This window comes from Gorilla gorilla, chromosome 6 (assembly GCF_029281585.2).
Source record: "Gorilla gorilla gorilla isolate KB3781 chromosome 6, NHGRI_mGorGor1-v2.1_pri, whole genome shotgun sequence".
Lineage (NCBI taxonomy): Eukaryota > Metazoa > Chordata > Mammalia > Primates > Hominidae > Gorilla > Gorilla gorilla.
In genome coordinates this window covers 10,217,324-10,240,159 of record NC_073230.2, presented here as the reverse complement: position 1 = coordinate 10,240,159, position 22,836 = coordinate 10,217,324, and the positions used below count along the sequence as shown (strand labels likewise).

Here is a 22,836-nt window from a genome sequence, read left to right as displayed (position 1 = left end):
CCAGATCCGAGCAGTGTCTTCTGTTCTTTCTATAGCACTCTGAGCACTGGCCTCTTCCACCAGGCAAGCAAAGCCCAGTCCAGAGTCAGTGTTCACTCTGGTTAAGACCCATTTGTTGGCTGGGCGCGGTGGCTCACGCCTGTAATCCCAGCACTTTGGGAGGCTGAGATGGGAAGATCACTTGAGCCTAGGAGTTAGAGACCAGCCTGAGCAAGGATTGCTGAAGCCCAGGAGGTTGAGGCTGCAATGAGCGGTCTAACCTGGATGACAGGGTGAAACCCAGTCTCATAAAAAAAAATCAAAAGACCCATTGTTAGCCCCCAGGGCTATACTTGCCAGCTGTGTCCAGGGCCTTCCCACCAGGGGAGCTGCCCCATAGCCACCGGCAGTTTCTGTCTCTCCAGCTGGTAGGCAGAATGGTTGCATCAATCCTAGCTGTACGGACCTTTTCCACAGTACAGGTCTGGGCCCTGTGCCCCTGGGTAACCTGTCCAGGTAGTGTGAGGGATGAAGGGAGGGGAGGGCTCTGCCAGCTCTGTGGGAGGCTCCTTAGGTGATTCTGAGCCTGGGTATTGAGAGCCACTGATGAGCCTCTGAGGTCTCTTCCACTCGTGACGTGATTCGGAGCCTGGCCCTCTGCTTTAATTCACAGGCAGAGTTTGATGGCAGATGTCTTCTAAGAAAGCCCACCACGTTAGAACAGGCTGTTGGGTAGGACACAGGCATTCAGTATCCAAGTTTCGCAGATGCCCGTAGACCAGGCAGCTCTGTTTTGCTTCTGCGTTTATGAAAAGAGCTGGCAGAGTGCTTCGGCTCCAGGCCTTTTCGAGACACTGGGCACGACGGTCCTCCTGAGCTGCTGTGGCTGAGATAGAAGGGATCAGGAATGGAGGCTTTATTTGCAGATGACTTTCCTCCTCTCGGTTCGTCGTTCCCACTCTTCATCTTCCAGAACCTTTTTAGACCCCATGACTTCAATCCTCATCACCCAGGACATTCAGGCTGGCTCTGTCTCCTTCCCATCAACTTAATATGACCGTATCTAACCCTAAATGAGGCTACAAAATTAAAAGCAGCATACTAGCACCAGAGAAAGGATATCTTAAGCCTATTCAAATCAAACCTCAACACCCTGGAAGCTGGCTGCAGCGGCTGCCTACAGAAAGGAGAGCTAGGGAGCTGAGACACTGGTTTCTCTAGCGACCTCCTCCCCTGTTACGAATTTTGTACTCTGTGCATGTATTGTCTATCCAAAAACTTGAAAGATGTTAGTCATCCTTAATAGAGGGGAAGTAACTCATAACATAGTGAAAAGTCCAAATTGTTTAACTCTTTAAGCCACGTCTATTGCCACCAAATTTGGAAGGGATATCGGTAAATTAAATTGTGCAATTCGTACTCTTTTGAGAATATTATTAATATTGACTCTCATATCTTGACTACCTGCTGTGCCAACCACTGTGCATGAGTCAACCCAACCCCAGGTAAGAAGGTGGCTCAGTAACACAGATAGCTGCGTAAATATGTGACAGTGTTTAAAAGGGGGTGAAAACAAGTACCCTGGGCTTTGTACTTATGTTTATTCTTATACGTGCCTGGTTTTATTCACCTTTGAAAGAAGTTATATAAAAAGGAAGACAAACCTGTAAGTGCAAAAGGAATGAAGATTCAGTGACACGTGTTGACTGTAGGTTCTCAAACCTTGTACTTTTTTTGACCCTTATATCATTAAAGCATTCGACACATTAGCAACCTGGACGCCCTCCCCCCCCCCCCTTGCCTTGGCAAGCCCATCTCCTGTTCCCCTCCTCTCTGTTACTGCTGCAGGCGCACTGGCCTTCCTGCTGCTCCCTGCACACTCAGGGCCTCCCAGCGCCATCAGAGCCCTTGTGCTTGCTGTTCCTTCTGCCTGGAATGCACTTCCTCCTTTATCTCATCAAGGTTTTGACTCAGATGTTATCTTCATGAAATCTTACCTGACAATCTTGATTAAAGTCAAAACCCCACCCACCACTACCTATTACCTTTCCCTATTTCATTTAAAAAATGTTTTTATTGGAGAATTACATATATATACACACATATATATATGCATGCATGTGTGTATATATGCATATACATGTATAGAAATAAAAGTGCATCTATATTAACTCAGTTTTCACAAACTGAGCACATTGTGTGACCTGCAGCCAGCTCAGGAAACAATGACCCGTGCCTCAGAACCCCTTTCATCTTCACACCACCTTCTGCTCTCCAGAAGTAACCAGTTCTGACCGTGAACACCGGCTGTTCTGTAGAATGGGTATTTGTGCATTGCTGCTTCATCTGTGGCCTCACACGGTATTTAATCCTGTGTTACTGGCTCCTTCTTGTCGCCATTTCGTTTTGTGCGGTTCTTCCAATTCTGCGGCGCGTTCATCCTTGTTGCTGCATGGTGATTCCATTTTGTGAATGTCCCGCAATTTAGTTCCCTGCCCTCCTGGTGATGGGCGTCCGGGTAGACGCCAGCTCAGCGTCATTACAAAAATGTTACTGTAGGTATTCAAGAACCTGTCTTTTGGTGAAGAGATGTAGGCATTTCCCTCAGGGCTATCCAGGGGTGGACTTGCTGGGGCATCCAGGTGTGCCTGGGTTCAGTGTTCATGGATTTTTCACAGTGTTTGCATTTGTGCTCTACCAGCAGAGGCCAAGTTCCCATTACTCCACCTCATCACCAATGCTTGTCCTCTTTTTCAAATACCCATTCTGGTGGCCGTGTAGAGGTATCTCATTCTGGTTTTTTTTGTTTGTTTGCTTTTGAGACTGAGTCTCACTCTTTCGCCCTGGCAGGAGTGCAGTGGTGTGATTTTGGCTCACTGCAGCCTCTGCCTCCCGGGTTCAAGCAATTCTCCTGCCTCAGCCTCCTGAGTAGCTGGGATTACAGATGCCCACCACCACGCCTGGCTAATTTTTGTATTTTAGTAGAGAAGGGGTTTTGCCATGTTGGCCAGGCTGGTCTCAAACTCCCAACCTCAGGTGATCACCCATGTCGGCCTCCCAAAGTGCTGGGATTACAGGCGTGAGCCACCGCCCCCAGCCTTGTTTATTTGTTTTAATTGAAGTATAATTTCTGTGTGCAAAATGCACAAATCTTAGGTGTATACAACACAATGAGATTTACATATGTATTTACTCACACAGCCACCACCCACATGAAAGAACATTTCAGCATCCAAGAAAGTCCCTCCCGCTGCTTCCCCATTGATACCACTCCTCCTGGTGACCACGCTAGTTTCACTTCCATCACTGTAGATTAGTGTTTTGCCTGTTTTTGAAGTTTGTTTAAATGGAATCGTTTAGCTGGCTTCTTTGCTTAATGACTGAGAGATTCATCTGTGTTGCTACATGGATTGGTATTTTCTTTTTTCTGTGTAGCCTTCCATTAAATGAATACACCATAATTTATTCCTTCTCCTGTTCACAGACATGGTGTTTGTTTCTCGTTTTTGGCTATTGTGAGTAAAGCTGCTTTGAACATTCTTGGACATGTCTCTTAATGGATATATGCACTGATTTCTCTTGGAAATATACCTAGGAGTGGGATTGCTGGGTTTGCCAAATATTTCTGCAAACTGGCCGTACTGGTTTATAGTCTCTCCAGTGTGGGACAGTTAGTCCACGTTCTAACCAACACTTGGCATTGTCCTCCTGATTTTAAGCCTCCTGGTGGGTATCAATTGATGTTTTACTTTGCATTTCTAAGTAAGAACTTCCTGACTAAATAAGTTTGGCACCTTTTTCTTTCTTTTTTTTTTGAGATGGAGTCTCACTCTGTCGCCCAGGCTGGAGTGCAGTGGTGCGATCTTGGCTCACTGCAAGCTCCGCCTCCTGGGTTCACGCCATTCTCCTGCCTCAGCCTCCCAAGTAGCTGGGACTACAGGCGCCCGCCACCACGCCTGGCTAATTTTTTGCATTTTTAGTAGAGACGGGTTTCACCATGTTAGCCAGGATGGTCTCGAGCTCCTGACCTCGTGATCTGCCCGCCTCGGCCTCCCAAAGTGCTGGCATTACAGGCGTGAGCCACTGCACCCAGCGTGTTTGGCACCTTTTGTACATCTGTTGGCCAGTGGGATATCCTCTTCTATAACAGGTTTGTGCAAATCTTTTGCCCTGTTGGGTTGTTTGTCATTTTCATGGGAATTCTCGATATGAGTCCTTTGTCAGATTATCCGGAATATGTAAAGAACTCTCAAAACTCAAGAAAACAATTTTTTTAAAAGGACAAAAGATTTGAACAAAGAACAGATTCCTGAAGCAAACAGCACATGAAAAGATGCTCAGTCGACGTCATCAGTCATGACACACATGCAGTTGAACACCGTGGTGAGATGCCACTTGCTGTCCTAGGAGGCTGACCACCCAAGGCACAGTGAGGGCAGGGGTGGGAACTCGGGCTCTCACACACCCCTGGTAGAAATGTGAAATGGTACTCCTGCTTTGGAAAAGCGGGGCACTTTCTTAAAAGTTAAACATACACTTATCACGTGAGCTAGCCCTTCCACATGTAGATATTTACCAAAGAGAAGTGAAAATATTTGTCCACACAAAGACTTGCACACACATGTTTATGGCAGCTGAACATTGGGAACGTGGCCATCAACAAGCAGATGGATGAAGAGACTGGGGTGCACCCTTCTGTGGGGATACTGCTCAGCCAGGAAAGGGAGCACCTGGTAACCTGCAGCATATGGGCGAATCTGGAAAGAATTGTGCCAAGTGCAGGAGGCCACACAAAGAAGGGAGTGTCCTCTAAGATCTGACTTACATGAGAATCTAGAATATGCAGACCAACATGGAGGGATAGATGCTGACCACGGGTTGCCTGGGCAGGAAGGGAGTGCAGGGGAGGGGAAGGGAGGGAGTGCAGGGGAGGGGAAGGGCTGATAAGGCCACAGTGGGACTTGTTTGGGTGTTTGCTCATGATCTTGGCTGTTATGATGGTCCCACAGCTGTATGCGTATGTCAGAAGTCATCAGACTGGGCAAGTTCACTATGTGCGGTTTGATTTTTTGGTTTTTTGGTTTTTTTTTGAGTGGCGGGGAGTCTTGCTCTGTCGCCCAGGCTGAAGTACAGTGGCGACATGTCAGCTCACTGCAACCTCCGCCTCCCGGGTTCAAGCGATTCTCCTGCCCCAGCCTCCCGAGTAGCTGGGATTATAGGTGCCTGCCACCTCACCTGGCTAATTTTTGTATTTTTAGTAGAGACGAGGTTTCGCCATGTTGGTCAGGCTGGTCTTGAACTCCTAACTTCAAGTGATCCACCCACCTCAGCCTCCCAAAGTGCTGGGATTACAGGTGTGAGCCACGGCGCCTGGCCTTTTCTTTGATTTTAATAATTTGGTTTACTAAGTCTGTTCCCTGTCCATTTGCTCTGCAAGGAGTCATCAGAGCCTGGTGCTTGCAGTACCCCCAGGTCCACGTTTAGATGATCTTAAAACATTGCCAGAATCTTGCACGATGGCCTGGCACTTAGGCAGTGCCATTATTCCTATGGTATACAGTGAAGGGGTATTCGGTTTCAGTAACTCTGATTTGTAATGGTCCTACATGGAAACACGAAGCAACAAGCACAGGATCCCATTAGCTCTGGTGCCCAGTGAAGCCTCCATGTTGTTTTGTTTTTGTTTGTTCTTTTTCTTTCTTTCTTTCTGTGTGTTGTGTTGTTTTGTTTTGTGTTGTTGTTGTTGTTGTTGAGATGGAGTCTCACTATGTGGCCCAGGCTGGAGCTCAGTGGCTTTTCACAGGCACGCTTATTGTAGCTCACTGCATCCTCAAACTCCTGGGCTCAAGAAATTTCCCCCACTTCAGCCTCCTGGGTAGCTGAGACTACAGGTGTGCACCACCACGCCTAGCTAACTCTAACTTAATCTAATGCCAACTCCAATGGACAAGCATTGCCCTGTCACAAGCCTAGCTGAACTATGTCAGAATTGAACTCTTTGAGCTTGATACGGTTCTAGAGGCTATTGAGCCTCAATTTGAGCCTAAATTTAAAATTGTGTGATCATTTAATTTCCAAATGGGACATGTTTACAAATAAAACAAGACCCTATTAAACAATTTTGCCAAGATGATTGACTCAAATTGGGACTCTCCAGGGCAAATGGGGCATATGGTTATCCTGTTTATAGTATATTATGGCTGTGAACCTCAGTAAAGTCATACATTGTAGGTTTGTTTATTTGTTGCTATCTATGCAGTTGAATAATGTTGAGGATATATTTTATTTTCCTCACAGTACCAGGCCAGTCTATAGCTTGAATTGAATCTTAGCTCTGCATGTCACTATGATCTATTTTATTGTAACTTTCTATTATAAACCTTTAATTTTATAAAAGCAATTTTGAAAAAGTACTTGCCCCCCCCATGATTTAAAAAAACAAAAACACTTAGACTTAAAATGTAATGACATATCACTTTTCACCCATCAAATTCAGAAAAAAAATTCAATTGATAATATCCAGTGTGTTAAGGGTATAAAGAAATGGGTATCTTAAACCCTTGTTCATTAGGATATAAATTGGTACAACCTTTTTGGGAGAGAATTTGGCCAGAGCTGTGTTTTTTTTGTTTGTTTGTTTTTGTTTTTTCTGAGACAGAGTCTCACTCTCTCACCCAGGCTGGAGTGCGGTGGTGCGATCTCGGCTCACTGCAAGCTCCACCTCCCAGGTTCATGCCATTCTCCTGCCTCAGCCTCCCGAGTAGCTGGGACTATAGGCGCCTGCCACCACGCCCGGCTAATTTTTTGTATTTTTTTTTAGTAGAGACGGGGTTTCACCATGTTGGCCAGGATGGTCTCGATCTCCTGACCTCGTGATCCGCCGACCTCGGCCTCCCAAAGTGCTGGGATTACAGACGTGAGCCACTGCGCCCAGCCGGCCAGAGCTGTTTTAAAAAATTAATATGGATACTCTTTGACCTAGCTGTTCTATTTACAGATACCTAGCTTACAGACATAATTATACATGTCCCAGAAGTGGTGTGCATGAGGATGGTTTCTGCAATGTTGATGGTAGTAGCAGAAATTAAAACTACGTAAATACCTGCCAGTGATGCTGTTTAAGTAGAATACCAGATGGCTATTAGAAGGAATGAAGGTCCACACACAAACAGCTCTAAGGTGGCTGGGCATGGTGGCTCACGCCTGTAATCCCAGCACTTTGGGAGGCCAAGGCGGGTGGATCACTTGAGGTTAGGAGTTCGAGACCATCCTGGCTACCATGGTGAAACCTTGTCTCTACTAAAAATACAAAAATTAGCTGGGTGTGGTGGTGCACACCTGTAATCCCAGCTACTCAGGAGGCTGAGGCAGGAGAACTGCTTGAACCCAGGAGGTGGAGGGAGCCGAGATCAGCCCGGACAACAGAGCGAGACTCCATCTCAAAAAAAAGGAAATATATCTAAGGCATGGTAAGGGTAAAAACCAACTTGGAAAACAATCAGTGTGTAGTAGTTTATCCCATTTATGTAAACCAAACAAATCATTAAAGTGTAGATTTCTCCCCATACAATATACACATATTAAATACAGAAACAAAGGTAGAAAAGTATATGCCAAGTTGATAACAGTGATTAATAGTTGTGGGAATGAGTGGGAATGAACTCTCCTTTATCCATAGGTTTACATTTTTTTTTTTTTTTACTTTGAGAGCATATTCACCTGTTACCTAATTTTATAACTGAATTAATTTTCTAAATGTACATAACTGCATTATAACCATTTTGGAAGAAAACTTATTAGCATTAGGTTTTACTCTAACCTTTGTTTTCCTGAATGTTACATCCATGATTTTAAGGGCATGTCTCAGGACTCTAGGATGTGATTTCATTTCAAGCAGTCCTCTAATGTAGTTAGTGTTTTTCTGAGTTCTCTGGAGCAGAGAAATACTGGGAAAAACGTAGCTTGCTAAGCCAGGACCTCAAAAAGGAAGGCTACTGATCTTCACTGGATGAAGTGACATGACTTTGAAGCTGAGAGATGCAGGTTTGAATTAGCAATTCCTTAGTCACTACATTTGCTGTATTTAAACTTGGAAAACAGAAACCATTTCTGATCACTTATTTGGCAGCAAAACCTAATCTAACTCAATTTGGACTTGTTTAGTAGCAAAGCCTGGCCTCACATACCCGTGGCCATTTATAGTCTCCATTAGGTCCGTAAGCGGTAGCTCATGCCTGTAATCCCAACACTTTGGGAGGCCAAGGCAGGTGGATAACCTGAGGTCAGGAGTTCGAGACCAGCCTGACCAATATGGTGAAACCCTGTCTCTACTAAAAATACAAAAATTAGCCAGGCATGGTGGCATGTGCCTGTAGTCCCAGCTACACAAGAGGCTGAGACAGGAGAATTGCTTGAACCCAGGAGGCGGAGGTTGCAGTGAGCCGAGATTGTACCACTGCACTCCAGCCCGGGTGACAGAGTGACTCCGTCTCAAAAAATAAAATAAAATAAAATATCGTCTCCATTAGTACAACTGTTCACACACACAAATCTATGTTATTGTAGAAATATTCTCAGATTTTATTTATGATGAGGATTTGGTAATGCATAGCATATGTACCATGTTATCTTTCCAAAATCTGAAAGTTTCTGAATTCCAAAATATATCTGGTGCTAAGGGTTTAAAGGTTAGGAGTTACAATACAAATGAGGAAGTAAAAAACTTGAAACACGCCAGCCAGGAGTTGATTTTAAATAAGAAGACAGGGAAACAGTTGTTCTTGTGTGTGAGAGAGGGTAGTATAAAGGGTATTCGTGTCACAGTTGTTGATAGCAGCAAAACACTGGAAATGCCCCCAGGTGGCTATCGAAAGGGTCACATAAGTGATTGTACATTTATTCAGTGGAATGCATCATAGCTATTTTTTTTTAAGTACCACAACTCTTATACTATATACAAAAATTAACTCAAAATGGCTTAAAGACTTAAACATAATCACGAAAACTAAAACTCCTAGAAGAAAACATAGAGGGTAAGCTTCAAGATACTGGATTTAGCAGTGATTTCTTGGGTATGATACCAAAAGCCTAGGCAACAAAAGAAAACATAGACCAATGGGAGCACATCAAATGTAAACGTTTTTGTGCGTACAGGGACACAATCAACAGAGTGAGAAGGCAGCCTATAAAACGGGAAAAATATTTGCAAATCATATATGTGAAAAGAGTTAACATTCAGAATGTATGAAGACTCCTACAACTCAACAAGAAGCAAAGTTAAATAACCCAATTAAAAAATGGGCAAAGGGCTTGAATGGACAGTTCTCCAGTGAGGATAAACAAGTGGCCAACAAGCCTATGCAAAGCATCTCAGTATCCCTGATGGTCAGAGAAATGCAAATCAAAATCACAATGAGATACTACCACACATCCATTAGAATGGCTACTATCAGAAGAAAAACAAAATAACAAGTGTTGGTGAGGAATGGAGAAACTGGAACCCTTGTGCACTGTTGGTGGGAATGTAAAATGGCACAGCCATATAGTAGGAAGAGACCCACATGCGATCCAGTAGTGCCTCCTCGGGGTATTTATCCAGAAGAATGGAAAGCAGGGTCTCAGAGATATTTGCACACCCATGTTTATAGCAACTTTATTCACAGTGCCTAAGAGGTGGAAGCTGGCCAGGTGCGGTGGCTCACACCTGTAATCCCAGCACTTTGGGAGACCGAGGTGGGTGGATTGCTTGAGGTCAGGAGTTTAAGACCAGCCTGGCCAACATGGTGAAACCCTGTCTCTATTAAAAATACAAAAACTAGCTGGGCGTGGTGGTGGGTGCCTGTAATCCCAGCTACTCAGGAGGCTGAGGCAGTAAAATAGCTTGAACCTGGGAAGCGGAGGTTGCAGTGAGCCAAGATGGCACCACTGCGCTCCAGCCTGGTGACAGAGCAAGACTCCGTCTCAAAAAAAAAAAAAAAAAAAAAAAGGCGGAAGCAACCCAAATGTTCATCAATGGATGAACAGGTAAACAGCATGTAGTACATACACACAATGGAATTTTAGCCAGCCTTAAAAAGGAAAGACTGCAGCTAACATACTAGCTACAACAGAGATGAACCTTGAGGATATTACGCTAAGTGAAATAAGCCAGTCGCAGAAGTATGATTCTGCTTATGTGATAACCTGAAGTAGTCAAATGCATAGAAACAAAAAGTAGAATGCTGGTTACGAGGGGCTGGGCAGATGGGGGAAATGGGAGTTGTTTAATGAGTGCAAAGTTTCAGATTTGCAAGATGAAAATGTTTTGGAGATCGGTTTCACAACAACGTTAATATGCTTAACACCACTGAACTGTGCATTTTAAAATGATTAAGATGGTAAATTTTATGTCAATATGTTTTTTACTACAATTTTTAAAAAAGTGGATGTGGAGCCCGGCGCAGTGGCTCGCACCTGTAATCCCAGCACTTTGGAAGCTTGGTGGAGGGGGGAGGGGGGCCCTGGATCACGAGGTCAGGAGTTCGAGACCAGCCTGGCCAACATGGTGAAATCCCCATCTCTACTAAAAAACAAAAATTAGCTGGGTGTATTGGCATACGCCTGTAGTCCCAGCTACTCAGGAGGCTAAGACAGGAGAATCGCTTGAACCCAGGAGGCGGAGGTTGCGGTGAGCCAAGATCATGCCATTGCACTCCAGCCTGGGTAACAGAGTGAGACTCTGTCTCAAAAACAAAAAATAAAAAGAAGAAAAAAAGAAAAAACACAGGATACAGAACTCCCTACCTCGTCTTGCTGGTTTTCTTTACCTTTAATTGAATGTTGGAGTCACAGGATTAGGAAGTGAAGCTCTCAAGTTCACAAAGCACCTGCTCTTCCCTGCGCCCTCATTCATTTAACAAAGTCTTCCTGTTGTAGGCTGGGCGCGGTGGCTCAGGCCTGTAATCCCAGCATTTTAGGAGGCGGAGGCGGGCGGATCACGAGGTCAGGAGATCGAGACCATCCTGGCTAACACCATCTCTACTAAATGAAACCCCATCTCTACTAAAAATACAAAAAAATTAGGCGGGCGCAGTGGCGGGTGCCTGTGGTCCCAGCTACTCGGGAGGCTGAGGCAGGAGAATGGCGTGAACCCGGGAGGCGGAGCTTGCAGTGAGCCGAGATTGCGCCACCGCACTCCAGCCTGGGCGACAGAGCGAGACTCCGTCTCAAAAAAAAAAAGTCAGCCTGTGATTTTTTTTTTCCCTTAGATTTTAATCCAAGTGATTATGAATGTCAAGGATTAAAATTTGGGGGGGTTATTTGGGATTCCCTGGATTCAGATTTCTGAGATTATGCTTCCTTTCCTTTAAGGAAGGGTTTTCATTTTCATCATAATACAAAAAGCAAACTGGTTATTACTTTTCCACCGTACAAAATGCAGTTGACCTACCTCAACGCTTCGTGCATTCGCCTGAACAGAAGCATTTTGGATAACTAACGCGTGCTTAAGCCTCTGAGGACCTCATTCACTAAGAGGACGAGGCGGCGCAAGTCCAGCTGTGGTCAGTCTCAGCGTTCCCTTCAGGGTCCGCCGGCTCACGCTGGGAGAATGAGAGGGACTTCAGATGCTGCTTCAGTTCCCAGCTGTGGCTGAAGCTACTGGGTTCACCCAGCTCACCTACAGTTTACAGAGAAATAAAGAAAAACTCAGATGCATTCCGACAGAACCCCACCTCGAGGGCAGCCTCAGCTCTGATGAGACCAGCTGACAGGCCCTGGCTCCCTAAGCCGTGGCAGAGGAGATCATTCACATGTCAGAGACAAAGCCCAGGAGTCTGGATTGTGAAGTAAATGCTGAGCCCAACCACAACCACTGTGAATACTGGGCTACTGGGGCGCCTCAGAGGATTCAGGTAATTGAACAAATAGACTTCATACGGAATCTCAACTCTCCTCTGGTCAGCAATATCAGATGTACTTCTCTGTGAATAATAAACCAGACTGCCTGGATGCGGGGGCACACGCCTGGAATCCTGGCACTTTGGGAGGCTGAGATGGGAGGATCACTCCAGCCCAGGAGTTTCAGACCTGCCTGGGCAACATAGTGAGATCCCATCTTTATTAAAAAAAAAAAAAAAAAAAAAGAAATTAGCTGGGGATAGGTGGCACATGCCCGTGGTCCCAGCTACTCAGGAGGCTGAGGCGGGAGGATCACTTGAGCCCACTTCAGTTTGAGGCTGCAGTGAGCCATGATTGCACCACGGCCCCCTAACCTGGGCAACAGAGTGAGACCCTGTCTCAAAACCAAAATGATAAAAAATAACCAATCAGAGGACACCAGCACAGCAGCCTTAGGAAGACTTCTAGAAAGTATAGGCAAGCCTTACTTTAGGGGCGCACCCTGTTCTCATGCCCCTGTAGTGTCGCTATAGGAAAGAAGGGTGCATAATTGGATTCACTTTAACCAAGACTCTAAAGCAGCAGCTCAGCTGAGCTCCTTCTCTCTCCGTCTCCCTCGCTCTCTGCCAGCCATGGAGGCCACTGAGTGGGGATCTCAGTGCAGAGGTCCCAGCCTGGCCTGCCCAGGGAGCTTTCTTGTTCCAGGCGACAGGAAAAGCAGAGCCTGTGGGGGAGGCATTTTGTGCAGGGAAGGCACATTTAGAAGAAGCTTTGGTTTCCTGGACAAGCCCAGGCTTTCTCATTCTTACCAGGGATCTTCCTTAGATGCTTGTCCTTGGGAGGTGTAAATGTGTTCACTGCAGCTCTTTCTGCATATTTTAGACCTTAAAATAATTGTTTTTTTGTTTCGAGCTAGCCTTAGATTACAGGACCATTGAGAATTGAGACACTGCTTGGGACATGGACGGGAGCTTCATCCTCAGCCACAGAGCAGCACTGCTGCCGGGGTTGAGGGAGCTCGGGGAGCTTTTCCAGACAAGACCTTTGCTCCAGGCTGTGGGCAGGGCCGTAGGAAGAGCTCCTTTGTGGGCTCCCTGAGCTGGAACTCGGCCTTCTCCGCCCGATGAAGCAAACAAACTGTGGCGCAGGCCGGGCTGTGTCTCAGCCTCACAACACTCCTCCCACGGGCCTGGGAAGGCAAATGTGTTTTCTGAACTGTGTTGAGACCGTGTGTGTGTGTGTGTGTGTGTGTGTGTTCGGGTGTCTTGTGAAGTCCTGTGTGTGTGTTCGGGTGTCTTGTGAAGTTGTGTGTGTGTGTGTGTGTGTGTGTGTGTGCGCGGGTGTCTTGTGAAGTCCTGTGTGTGTGTGTGTTCGGGTGTCTTGTGAAGTCCTGTGTGTGTGTGTGTGTGTGTGTGTGTTCGGGTGTCTTGTGAAGTCCTGGTAACCTCTTGTCAGCAGAATATTCGAGAAATGCTTCTGAGAAGAGAGAGGAAGATGACTTCAGAGGCTGCTCGTGGTCTCTCACTCAAGGCTGGTAGGGAGCCCCGGTCCGCGTCCTGGAGGAACGGCACGCTGAGTCCTGGGCCAGTGGCCGGCAGGGCTATTGGCGACCACAGTAGCACACAAGGGCTCTTTCTGAGGAGCAGGAGACCCTGGCACGGGCCCCACGGGAGTGTCTGGGGCGTCCCCGCCTGTGGCCTCTTCTCCCCGCCGCAGCACCCATGGCTCCACGAGCAGGGCTCAGAGCTGGCCCTCTCCTGCTTCGGAGCCACGCTGACTGGGTGTGTGGCGGATGGGAGGCCGCCCTGAGTGCTCCTCCTCCCTTTTGTACAGCCTGGGTGGAAAGGACGGGCCTGGTGCACTTCCTGCAGGAGGGAGGACATGGGGCCTGCTTCCCTCTGGCGCTCCTCCACCCGGGCAGCGTGGTTTCTTTCCAAATGATTTATCCTCTCATCGTCCTGCCGCTCTGTGCTTCATGGCATTGGGGTCTTATCCGGAAGGGGATTGTCCTTTTTTGGGTTTGTAAATGTAATTTTCAGGAAATGTCATTGGATCTAACTCCAGAATAGAAGGCGTGGTGGAACTGCTTTTGTAGTCCACAGTTAGGCTACTCACACCTCAGGCCCCGCACACGGGTGGGTTCAGAGCCTGGACTTTGGAGTTAAGTAGCGTTTTTGCCCTTGGCCAAGTTAACGTCTAAGCTTTGGTTTTCTCAGTGAGGAAAGTGGGAACTGCCATACCGTGTCTGGATTCGGTGGGATCGTGTGTGTCCAGCAGCGCCTGGCGTGAGTGGTGGGTGCACGCCCGCCCCGCTATGTGCACCTTCTGTGACGACCCTAAGTCAGGGTGGTGTTTCTTAGCAGTGCAGAACACGAAGCCCTTATAACTTCTCCTAGAAACGAAGCCTGTGTTGACCCCTCCACCTCAGGGTGAGAGCTTTTGGTATTTTGAGTCAGTATTTTTGGCATGTCTTGTTTTCACAGGTTTCTCTGTCGCTTTAGCTTTTTTCTTGAGGGGCTGGAGGTAGGGACGGTAATGAAGGTAAGGAATGCAGATGGAGCCGCAGTTCTCTGCGAATGTTCTGTGTGAGTGCTGCGAGGCCTCAGTGAGGTTAGACTGTGGTGCTGGTTGGACTGGTGGGCGGCTGAACACGCCACATTTTTCCCTTACATTTGGACATTCCGTGGATACAACAGATGGGAAAACTGGACCAGCTGGAAGCTGAATTTTACCTTGTGATCTAAAGAGCTGTTTGGTACTCAGCACTATCCAGGGTATGAAAGCAGCATTAGTTGGTCATCTCTTCACGTTTTAATTACAGCAGTGCCGATGCTCTTTTCATTTTCCAGTGGCCCATCTTGTCAACTCTTGATTGTTTTTTAAGCAAATTCAAGGATTCGGTCAAAGGAAAACCAATAGCTGCAAATAGTAAATCCTGTGAAATTGTCTTTGGGTTCCGGCCTGAGAGGCCGGTTCGGGAACGTGCCCTGTGTAAAGTGGGAACTGTTTGTATCCTAGGAATTCGGTAGATGAGGTAGTGACAATTCTGGAGGGCGATGCTGTCCATTCCAGCTCTTTTTAGTCGTCCTGAATTGCATCAGGTTTTAGGAAAAAGTTTCTGGTTTTCTTTATTTGTACTAGGCTTCTGAAATATCTCAAATTCTGCCATGAAGTCAGCCGTCCTTGGGAGTCTGCGTGGTACAGATGTCTGGTTTCAGGTAAATCACAGCTGCCATCTGCGTGCCCACCCCGTGCCTCTAGGCATAGCCAGCAGATGGCTCTGTGAGCATGGGGTGGTGGCTTTGACCTCATAGAAGAGGAAACTGAGGCCCAGAGGGGGGCTGTGCCATCCACGGCCAGGAGGTAGCAGAGCCGGGGCTGCTGTGCTGGGAGCTTGTTTGCGCAGTGCCGTGCACGGTGGCTCGGTGAGGCGGCTGTGGTTGTCTCCCATCCGCATAACTCTAAGAGGACCCCACAGCCGAGAGCCAGACGTGTAGGAAATGCTTTCTATGAGATGCGTGCTACGTTCCTGACTCCGTTTACATGTCATTGTTTTGGGTCTAAAACAACATGCTGTCCCAAAACGACCCATGAACTGTGAGGACTGAGAGCAAGCAACTTCGTCAAGACTGTGGGAAGGACAGGGGGAGCTGGAGTGGGGAAGGTGCCAGCCAGAACCCCCCACTCCCCACCAAAGAAGCCACATTGCTGTGAGGATGTGACAACTTCTGTTCCTCGTGTCGCCAGCCTCTTGCAGACAAGCTAACCTCTGGTGACTTGGTAAAGCCACGCGGCTGGGACGGTCCAGCAGTAGGGAGCTCGACGCTGTCCCTAGAGGAAAGATTAGAAATGGTCGTAGCTAAACTTAGCTCTGGATAAGCTGCCTGTAGAAGGAAATGGAGATGGATTTGGAGGGTGGAGGTTGGGAAGGCTTAAAGGGACAGTGACAGGTCTGTCCTGCTTGAGGGATGTGTGTGGAAAGTCTTCACAGGCTCTGGTGCAGTGCTCGTCAGGGACGCCCTGATGTGACATGGTGCCATAGCCATCTTAGGTCTTTGGAATGAAGAATAGGCTCTGCCCAGAAGGAAGTGAAGCCACGGTGTTGATTTGACAGGCGGAAGGGCCTGGGTGGTTCTCAGGTGCTTACCACAGCGTCCAGGAAAGACTGCTGACATTGATTGCTTTGATCTCCTGGGTGATTGGCAATGAGCCAGTTCAGATCCTCTGACTTGGTGTCCCCCTGGGGTACTGGTAAGGCATTCTATTGAGTCGAACCTGTGCAGAACACAGCAGGTTGTGGACCTCGGGAGGCAGCGCTGCTGGGAGGCGAGCCTGAGCAGCTCGTGCTGGGGTGTGCCCTGCTGCCTGGACTCTGCACGCATTGGGTATGTCTTCAATCTCCACTCCTTCCCCAGGCAGAGGCGGGTGATGGGAAGAAAGCACGTCCATCACGTGGGGCTCTCTTTGTCCACACATCCAAGCTACACATTGCCAACAGAGGCCTTGGAGCTCTTGACCTTCAGTTCCTCAACCTTGACATCCTAGTGTTTTCATATTTTAAAAAATACTCTTAAAACTGAGTGTTGCTGTCATTTTTATGTGTTTGTGGTCATGTGACAAAGCCACTGGTGGCTTCCAGCCTACACAGCCTGCTTGGCAGGAGCGGGTGGCAGAAAGCAGGGAGCGGAGCTTTTCAAAGGACCTCAGCTGGCCGTGGGGCTCTGAGACGGGGGCGGACAATCGCATTGGACGGCATCTGCACCCGTTGGAGAAACTGCCTGGAGGGAGCGGCCCAGCCCTAAGGACTGTTTTTCTCATGGCCTTCAGTCTGGGTTTTTTCTCTTTTGCTCTAATTCTGAAGTGTATACATCTCTCTCCTATCCTGTATGACTACAGAAGAGGGTCTGAAAAAATAGGCACAGCGTGAAACAGCATGAACAAACACCTCTGAACCTGCCACTCAGATGAAAAACATCAACAGTAATTCATAAACCCCATGTGAGCCACTACCGCCACCCCAGCGTCACCACTATTCTGGTATTTGGCTAATTATTCCTTTCCTTTTACTTGTCTTTTTACCACCTGTTCCTAAACAGTAGTAACTTACCACTTGGGCATGTTATTTAACCACTTTGTCTCAGTCTTCCCATCTGTCACATGGACAGAACAGTAATAACACACCGTGAGTATTGTGAGAATGAAGGTGATATGGGGGAGGCCCTTAGAACAGTGCAGGCACATAGTAAGTGCAAGGTAGGTGTGAGTTCTTACAGCTAGCGCTTTGTTTCCTTTTGCCTGTGTTTTAACTTCATGTAAATAAGGACAGTATAACCATTTTATGACTTATTTCTTCAGCGTTATATTTTGAGATCCATCATGGGGTTTTTTAATTTTTTTTTTGAGACAGTGTTTTGCTCTGTGGCCCAGGGCTGAGTGCAATGGTGTGATCTCGGCTCACTGCAACCTCCGCCCCCTGGGTTCAAGTGATTCTCCTGCCTCAGCCTCCCCAGTAGCTGGGATTACAGGCGCCCACCACCACGCCCCGCTAATTTTTGTATTTTTAGTAGAGACGGTGTTTCACCATATTAGGAGGCTGGTCTCGAACTCCTGACCTCAGGTGATCCACCTCTGCCTCCCAGAGCGCTGGGATTATAGGCATGAGCCACCGCGCCCAGCAGAGACCCATCACGTTGATACATGCGGTGATGACCCTCTCATATCCATTCTTCTGTGGTGTTCTATTACATGAGTAAACTGCACTTGATTATCCACTGAACGAGAGGTGGGCACTGGTGACTTCCAGCCTAGGACTGTGACCCTGCTGCTACACAGGCACCAACCTCTCTAGCACAGGGGTTCCTCCAAGTGTGCTGTGGGGGCCCCCGAGACCCTTTCAAGGGTTCCGCCAGGTTCCTTGAAAGGCTCCCCTGATTAGATCAGGCCCACCAAGATCACCTGCCTTTGGCTTAGCTGAAAGTCGCCCAATCACAGGAGATACGTTCCATCACACTCCAGCTTCCTCCCACGCTGCAGGGGAAGAAATTGCACAGGGCGTGTGTCATTGAGGCTCATCTTAGAACCCTGACAGCACAGAACACATGAAACTGCTGAGCCAGTGTCTGCCCTTTACACCCTCTTTCACGTGCAAGCCTGCAGTGGAGCTTTTCAGAGGCCACACGAGTATGAGGATGTCATCACTTGGATGGCGAATGAGATAAGTGTTTGCAGAGCCTTGTTTTCTTAAAGTGCTAGGATTACAGTGTGAGCCACTGCACCCGGCCCTAAAGCCTTGTTTTCTTAAATGCTCTGAGTTTTCATTTCTAATACTGTAAGCATCGATAGTTTGGGAGATGTTGAGTTTTGGGGGTTTTGTCTTTGTTTAAGAATAGGATAGTAAAAATAGAGGGGCTTTCCATAAAGAGCCTGAAGCAACAGCTGCTGACTCATCCTGTTGGTTTTGAGTTAGGGAGTGACTCATCCCCAAGCAAGAGGTTTTCCAGACATTTATTAGGTCTGTAGAGCTTGTGTTCTGTGTTAACCAGGCAGCTACATTTGCAGGGGGAGGGAAGAATCATTCCTTATTATTGCTATTCTGATGTGGGGACAGCGAACAGGAGTCAGAGAACCACTAAGCTATTAAAGGAAAAAATATTTAAGCTGCCATTTAAAAAGTCAGGTTTGAAAAAACACATGTCTTCATTGACTCAGCAAGCGTTCAGTACGTACTAAGTGCAAGAGGTCCCTGGGGCTGAGAATGTGCAGGGAAGATGACATTTTCCTTTATGCTTCATGGTTATTTTGCCCTAAGAAGTACTAAAGGTTTTCTGTTGCTGGATGAAAAGATTACCACCAATTAGCAACTTAAAACGGCACAGATGTAACGATCTCCCAGTGTGCGTGGGTCAGGAGCCTGGGCATCCAGAGTTCGCCACGTGCTCTGCTCCGAACCTCGCAGGCTGGTGCACCTGGCCGCGTTCCCATCTAAGGCTTGTCATCCTTTTTCAAGCTCACTGGTACTGGCAGAGTTCATTTCCTTGCAGTCCTCTGACTGATGTCCCATTTTCTTACTAGCTGGCAGCTCCTAGGGGTGCCCTCACTTCCTTGCCACGTGGCTCCTCCTCACAACACAGCTGTGTGCTTTCTTCTAGGTCAGCAGGAGAGCACCTCTTTTAAAAGGTCCACCTGATTAGATCGGGCCTGCCAAGATCACCTCCTTTTTTTCCCCCGCCTTGGGACAGAGTATCGCTCTGTTGCCCAGACTGGAGTGCCACTGGCACAATCACAGTTCACTGCAGCCTCGAACTCCCCAGCTCAAGAGAACCTTCCACTTCAGCCTCCTGAGTAGCTGGAACTACAGGCATGTGCCACCACACCTGGCTACTTTTTAAATTTTTAATAGAGATGAGGTCTCACTGTGTTACCCAGACCAACCTCAAATTCCTGGGCTCAAGGGATCCTCCCACCTTGGCATGAGCCACCACACCTGGCCCAAGAGCACCTCCTCTTTGACTAACTTAAAGTAACCAAATCACAAAAGTGATGTTCCATCATATTCCCAGGTCCCTTCCACACTCCGGGGAAAGACAGGGGCGTCTGTCATCGAGGCTCATCTTAGAATTCTGACAGCACAGAAATCTTTTCCTAACCCAAGATCACAGAGATCCTCTCCTATGTTTTTGTATGTTTGTTTGAGACAGGGTCTCACTCAGGCTGTAGTGCAGTGGCACGATTGTGGCTCACTGCAGCCTCGACCTCCCGGGCTCAAGAGATCTTCCTGCCTCAGCCTCCTGAGTAGCTGGGACTATAGGCGTGTGCCACCACACCTGACTAATTTTTAAAAATTTTTTGCAGAGATGAGGTCTCACTATGTTGCCCAGGCTGGTCTTGAACTCGTAGGATTATAAATGTGAGCAACCATACCTGATATCCTATGTTTTTTTAAGTCTAGTTTTAGTGATCCAGTTTGAATTAGATTTATATAGGACATGGTTAGAATCAATGTCCTTTTTTTACTTTTTGATCCTCCAAATGAGAGTTTTTTTTAAGTTCTGTGCAGATCACCAGTTTTTCCAGCACCATTTGTTGAAAACTTTTACTTTCCTCATTTGAGTTGCCTTGTCAATTTTTTAAAAATCAATTGGCCATATATGTGGGGGCCTGTTTCTGCACTCTCATTTCTATTCAGTTGATCCATATTATTTTTCTTTTGCCGATGATAAACTCTGTCACTTTCTAGCAAGTTGAAATTTGGTATTATGAAAACGTTCTTCTTCTTTTATAAAATGCTTTGTTATTCTGTGGTGTTTTGAAGAGATAAATTTTAAAATGAGCTTGTCAATTTCTACCAAAAAAAATGCCTGCTGGGATTTGTATTGAGATTGGTATTCAATCTAGATCAATTTGGGGAGCATAAACAACAATGTTGAATCTTCCATTTCATGAATATGACAAAACTCTCCAATTACTTAGGTTTCAAATTTTTTGCCCAAGTGTTCTTCAGTTTTCAGTAAAGAAATTTTTCACATTTTAAAAAAATTTCCTGTTTTAGCCAATGCAGTAAGGCAAGAAAAGGAAATGCACGGTAGACATATCAGAGAAAAAGAAATATGACTGTTCCTGTTGGCAGATGGCACAGAAAATCCCAAGGAATCTACCAGAAAAGACATAGACTAATGAGTCAGTTTAGCAAGGCTACAGGATACAAGATCCATATACAAAATATAAATTTTACTTCTATAGACTAACAATGACCAATGGACACATGGAAACAAATTTAAGATGCAACACCATTAACAGTCATTTTAAAAATGAAATACTGTGGTGTAAATTCAACACAACATGTAGAGGACTTGTTTGATAAGAAGCACAAAACACTCAAGAAATGAGATCTAAACAAATGGAGGGATGTGCCGTGTTCATGGAAAACTCAATGCTGTCGAGATGTCTGTTCTCCCCTGAGTGATACACAGATTTGACACAATTCCTGTGAAAATCTCAGCAAGATCTTTTGTAGACATGGATGTGATTATTGTAAAACGTATCCAGAAAGGCACTGGAATGGCCAAAAATGTTTGAAAAAGAATAAAGTGGGAGGGGCCACTCTCCCTGATTCCAAGGCCTGTTGTCTCCCTGCAGTGGTCAGGCCTGTGTGGTGCTGGCGCAGGGAGAGACACGAGGTCACTGGACAGACCGGTGGATCGCTCCCCGCCAGCACGCCCGACTGATTGCAGCCAAGGGCAGAAGCAACTCAGTGAAGAAGGAGAGCCTTTTCAACAAAGGGTGCTGGACTAACTGTCTCTGTAGGGAAGAAAAAGTGAACCTTGACCTAAATCTCTTATACAAAATTGATTCAAACTGAGTTACAGATTTCAATGTAAAGCGCAGAACTCTAAAACTTGAGAGAAGATAACAGTAGAAACTCCTTGGGGCCTAGAACTTGGTGAAGAATTCTTAGACATGACGCCCTAGTGATCCGTTGAAATCGAATTTTGAGAAAAGGTCATTTTTGTTTCATCAAAATTTGAAATGTTTGCTCTGCAAAAGTTCTCCTTTTGAGGCAGGGTCTCACTCTGTTGCTCGGACTGGAGTGTAGTGGTGTGATCATAGCTCACTGCAGCCTCAGTCTCCTGGGCTCAAGCAGTCCTCTTGCCCCAGCCTCCCCTAATAGCTGGGACTACAGGAACGCAACACCATACCTGGCTAGTTTGTTTTTTTTTTTAAAGTAGAGATGAGGTCTCAGTATGTTGCCCAGGTTGGTTTCGAGCCCCTAAGCTCAAGGGATCTTCCTGCCCTGGCCTCCCAAAGTGCTGGGATTACAGGGGTGAGCCACCGTGCCCTGCCCACATCCTCTTAGTAAGAGGATGAAAAGACAAGCTACAGACTGGGAGAAGAGTATTTGCTGACTACATATCCGACAAAGGACTCATTATCTAGAAAACAGAACTCTCAAAACAATACTCACCAGTACGAAAACAATCCAAGCAGAAAATAAGCAAAACATATGAAGTGATTTCACCAAAGAGGACATGCCGATGGCACAGAAGCACGAGAAGACATCCAGCCTCTCCAGCCATTGAGTCACTGCCAATTAAGGGAGATGCAGACTCAGACTGCTGTGAGCCAGCACTACACACCTATTAAAACAGATACAATAGAAAATAGTGAAAATAACAAACGCTGGTGAGGATACTGAGAAGCTGGGTCTCATTCATCACTGGTGGGGAGGTAAAAGGGTACAACCATTCTGGAAAAGAGTTTGGCAGAGAGTAACGCTGAACTTAAGGGTTTAGATGTAGATTCTCTGGTCACTGAGCATCTCCAAGTGAACAAAGCACCTAAGATGCGCCGCTGGACCTACAGAGCTCGTGGTCGGATTAACCCATACATGAGCTCTCCCTGCCACATTGAGATGATCCTTACTGAAAAGGAACAGATTGTTCCTAACCCAGAAGAGGAGGTTGCCCAGAAGAAAAAGATTTCCCAGAAGAAACTGAAGAAACAAAAACTTATGGCACGGGAGTAAATTCAGCATTAAAATAAATGTAATTAAAAGGAAAAAAAATTAAGCATACACTTATACAGCCCGGCAGTCACACTCCTGGGCATTTACCCTAGAGAAATGAAACTTACATCCACACCACACGTGTACATGAATGTTCACAGAGTTTTATGTGTAATAGCTAAAATACAGAAACAACCAAAATGTCTCTAGATTGGTAAATGGTTAAATAAACTGCGGCACGTTCAGACCATGGAATTCTACCAGCAGTAAAAAGGGGCAAGCTACTGACACATGCAACAGTGTGAGCCGATCCCAAGGACATTATGTTGAGTGAAAAAAGCCAACTTCCAAAGGCCACATGCTGCCAGGTGCAGGGGCTCACACCTGTAATCCCAGCACTTTGGGAGGCCAAAGCGGGAGGATGGCTTGAGCCCAGTAGTTTAAGACCAGCCTGGACAACATGGCAAGATCCCATCTCT

At 46.6% G+C, this 22,836-nt stretch overlaps 1 protein-coding gene and 1 long non-coding RNA gene across 3 annotated transcripts in view; one reads left to right on the top strand and one right to left on the bottom strand.

Annotated features, from left to right (window-relative positions):
• GNA12 (G protein subunit alpha 12) overlaps positions 1-22,836 on the top strand; it is a 115,737-nt gene that overhangs the window by 67,916 nt on the left and 24,985 nt on the right. The window contains exon 1 of one of the 2 annotated variants that reach the window (XM_019031371.4): positions 13,449-13,874. The exons of the other annotated variant lie outside the window; for it this stretch is intronic. Coding sequence (XP_018886916.1) covers positions 13,578-13,874 — 297 coding nt within the window. The 5' untranslated portion in view covers positions 13,449-13,577. Of the gene's footprint in view, positions 1-13,448; positions 13,875-22,836 lie in introns of those variants that run through there. 2 annotated transcript variants of the gene reach the window in all.
• LOC134758890 (uncharacterized) lies at positions 8,544-21,985 on the bottom strand. The gene is made up of 2 exons (XR_010134582.1): positions 21,818-21,985; positions 8,544-11,635 (listed from the first exon to the last, which is right to left on the bottom strand). It is a non-coding gene; the product is annotated as an uncharacterized lncRNA (long non-coding RNA).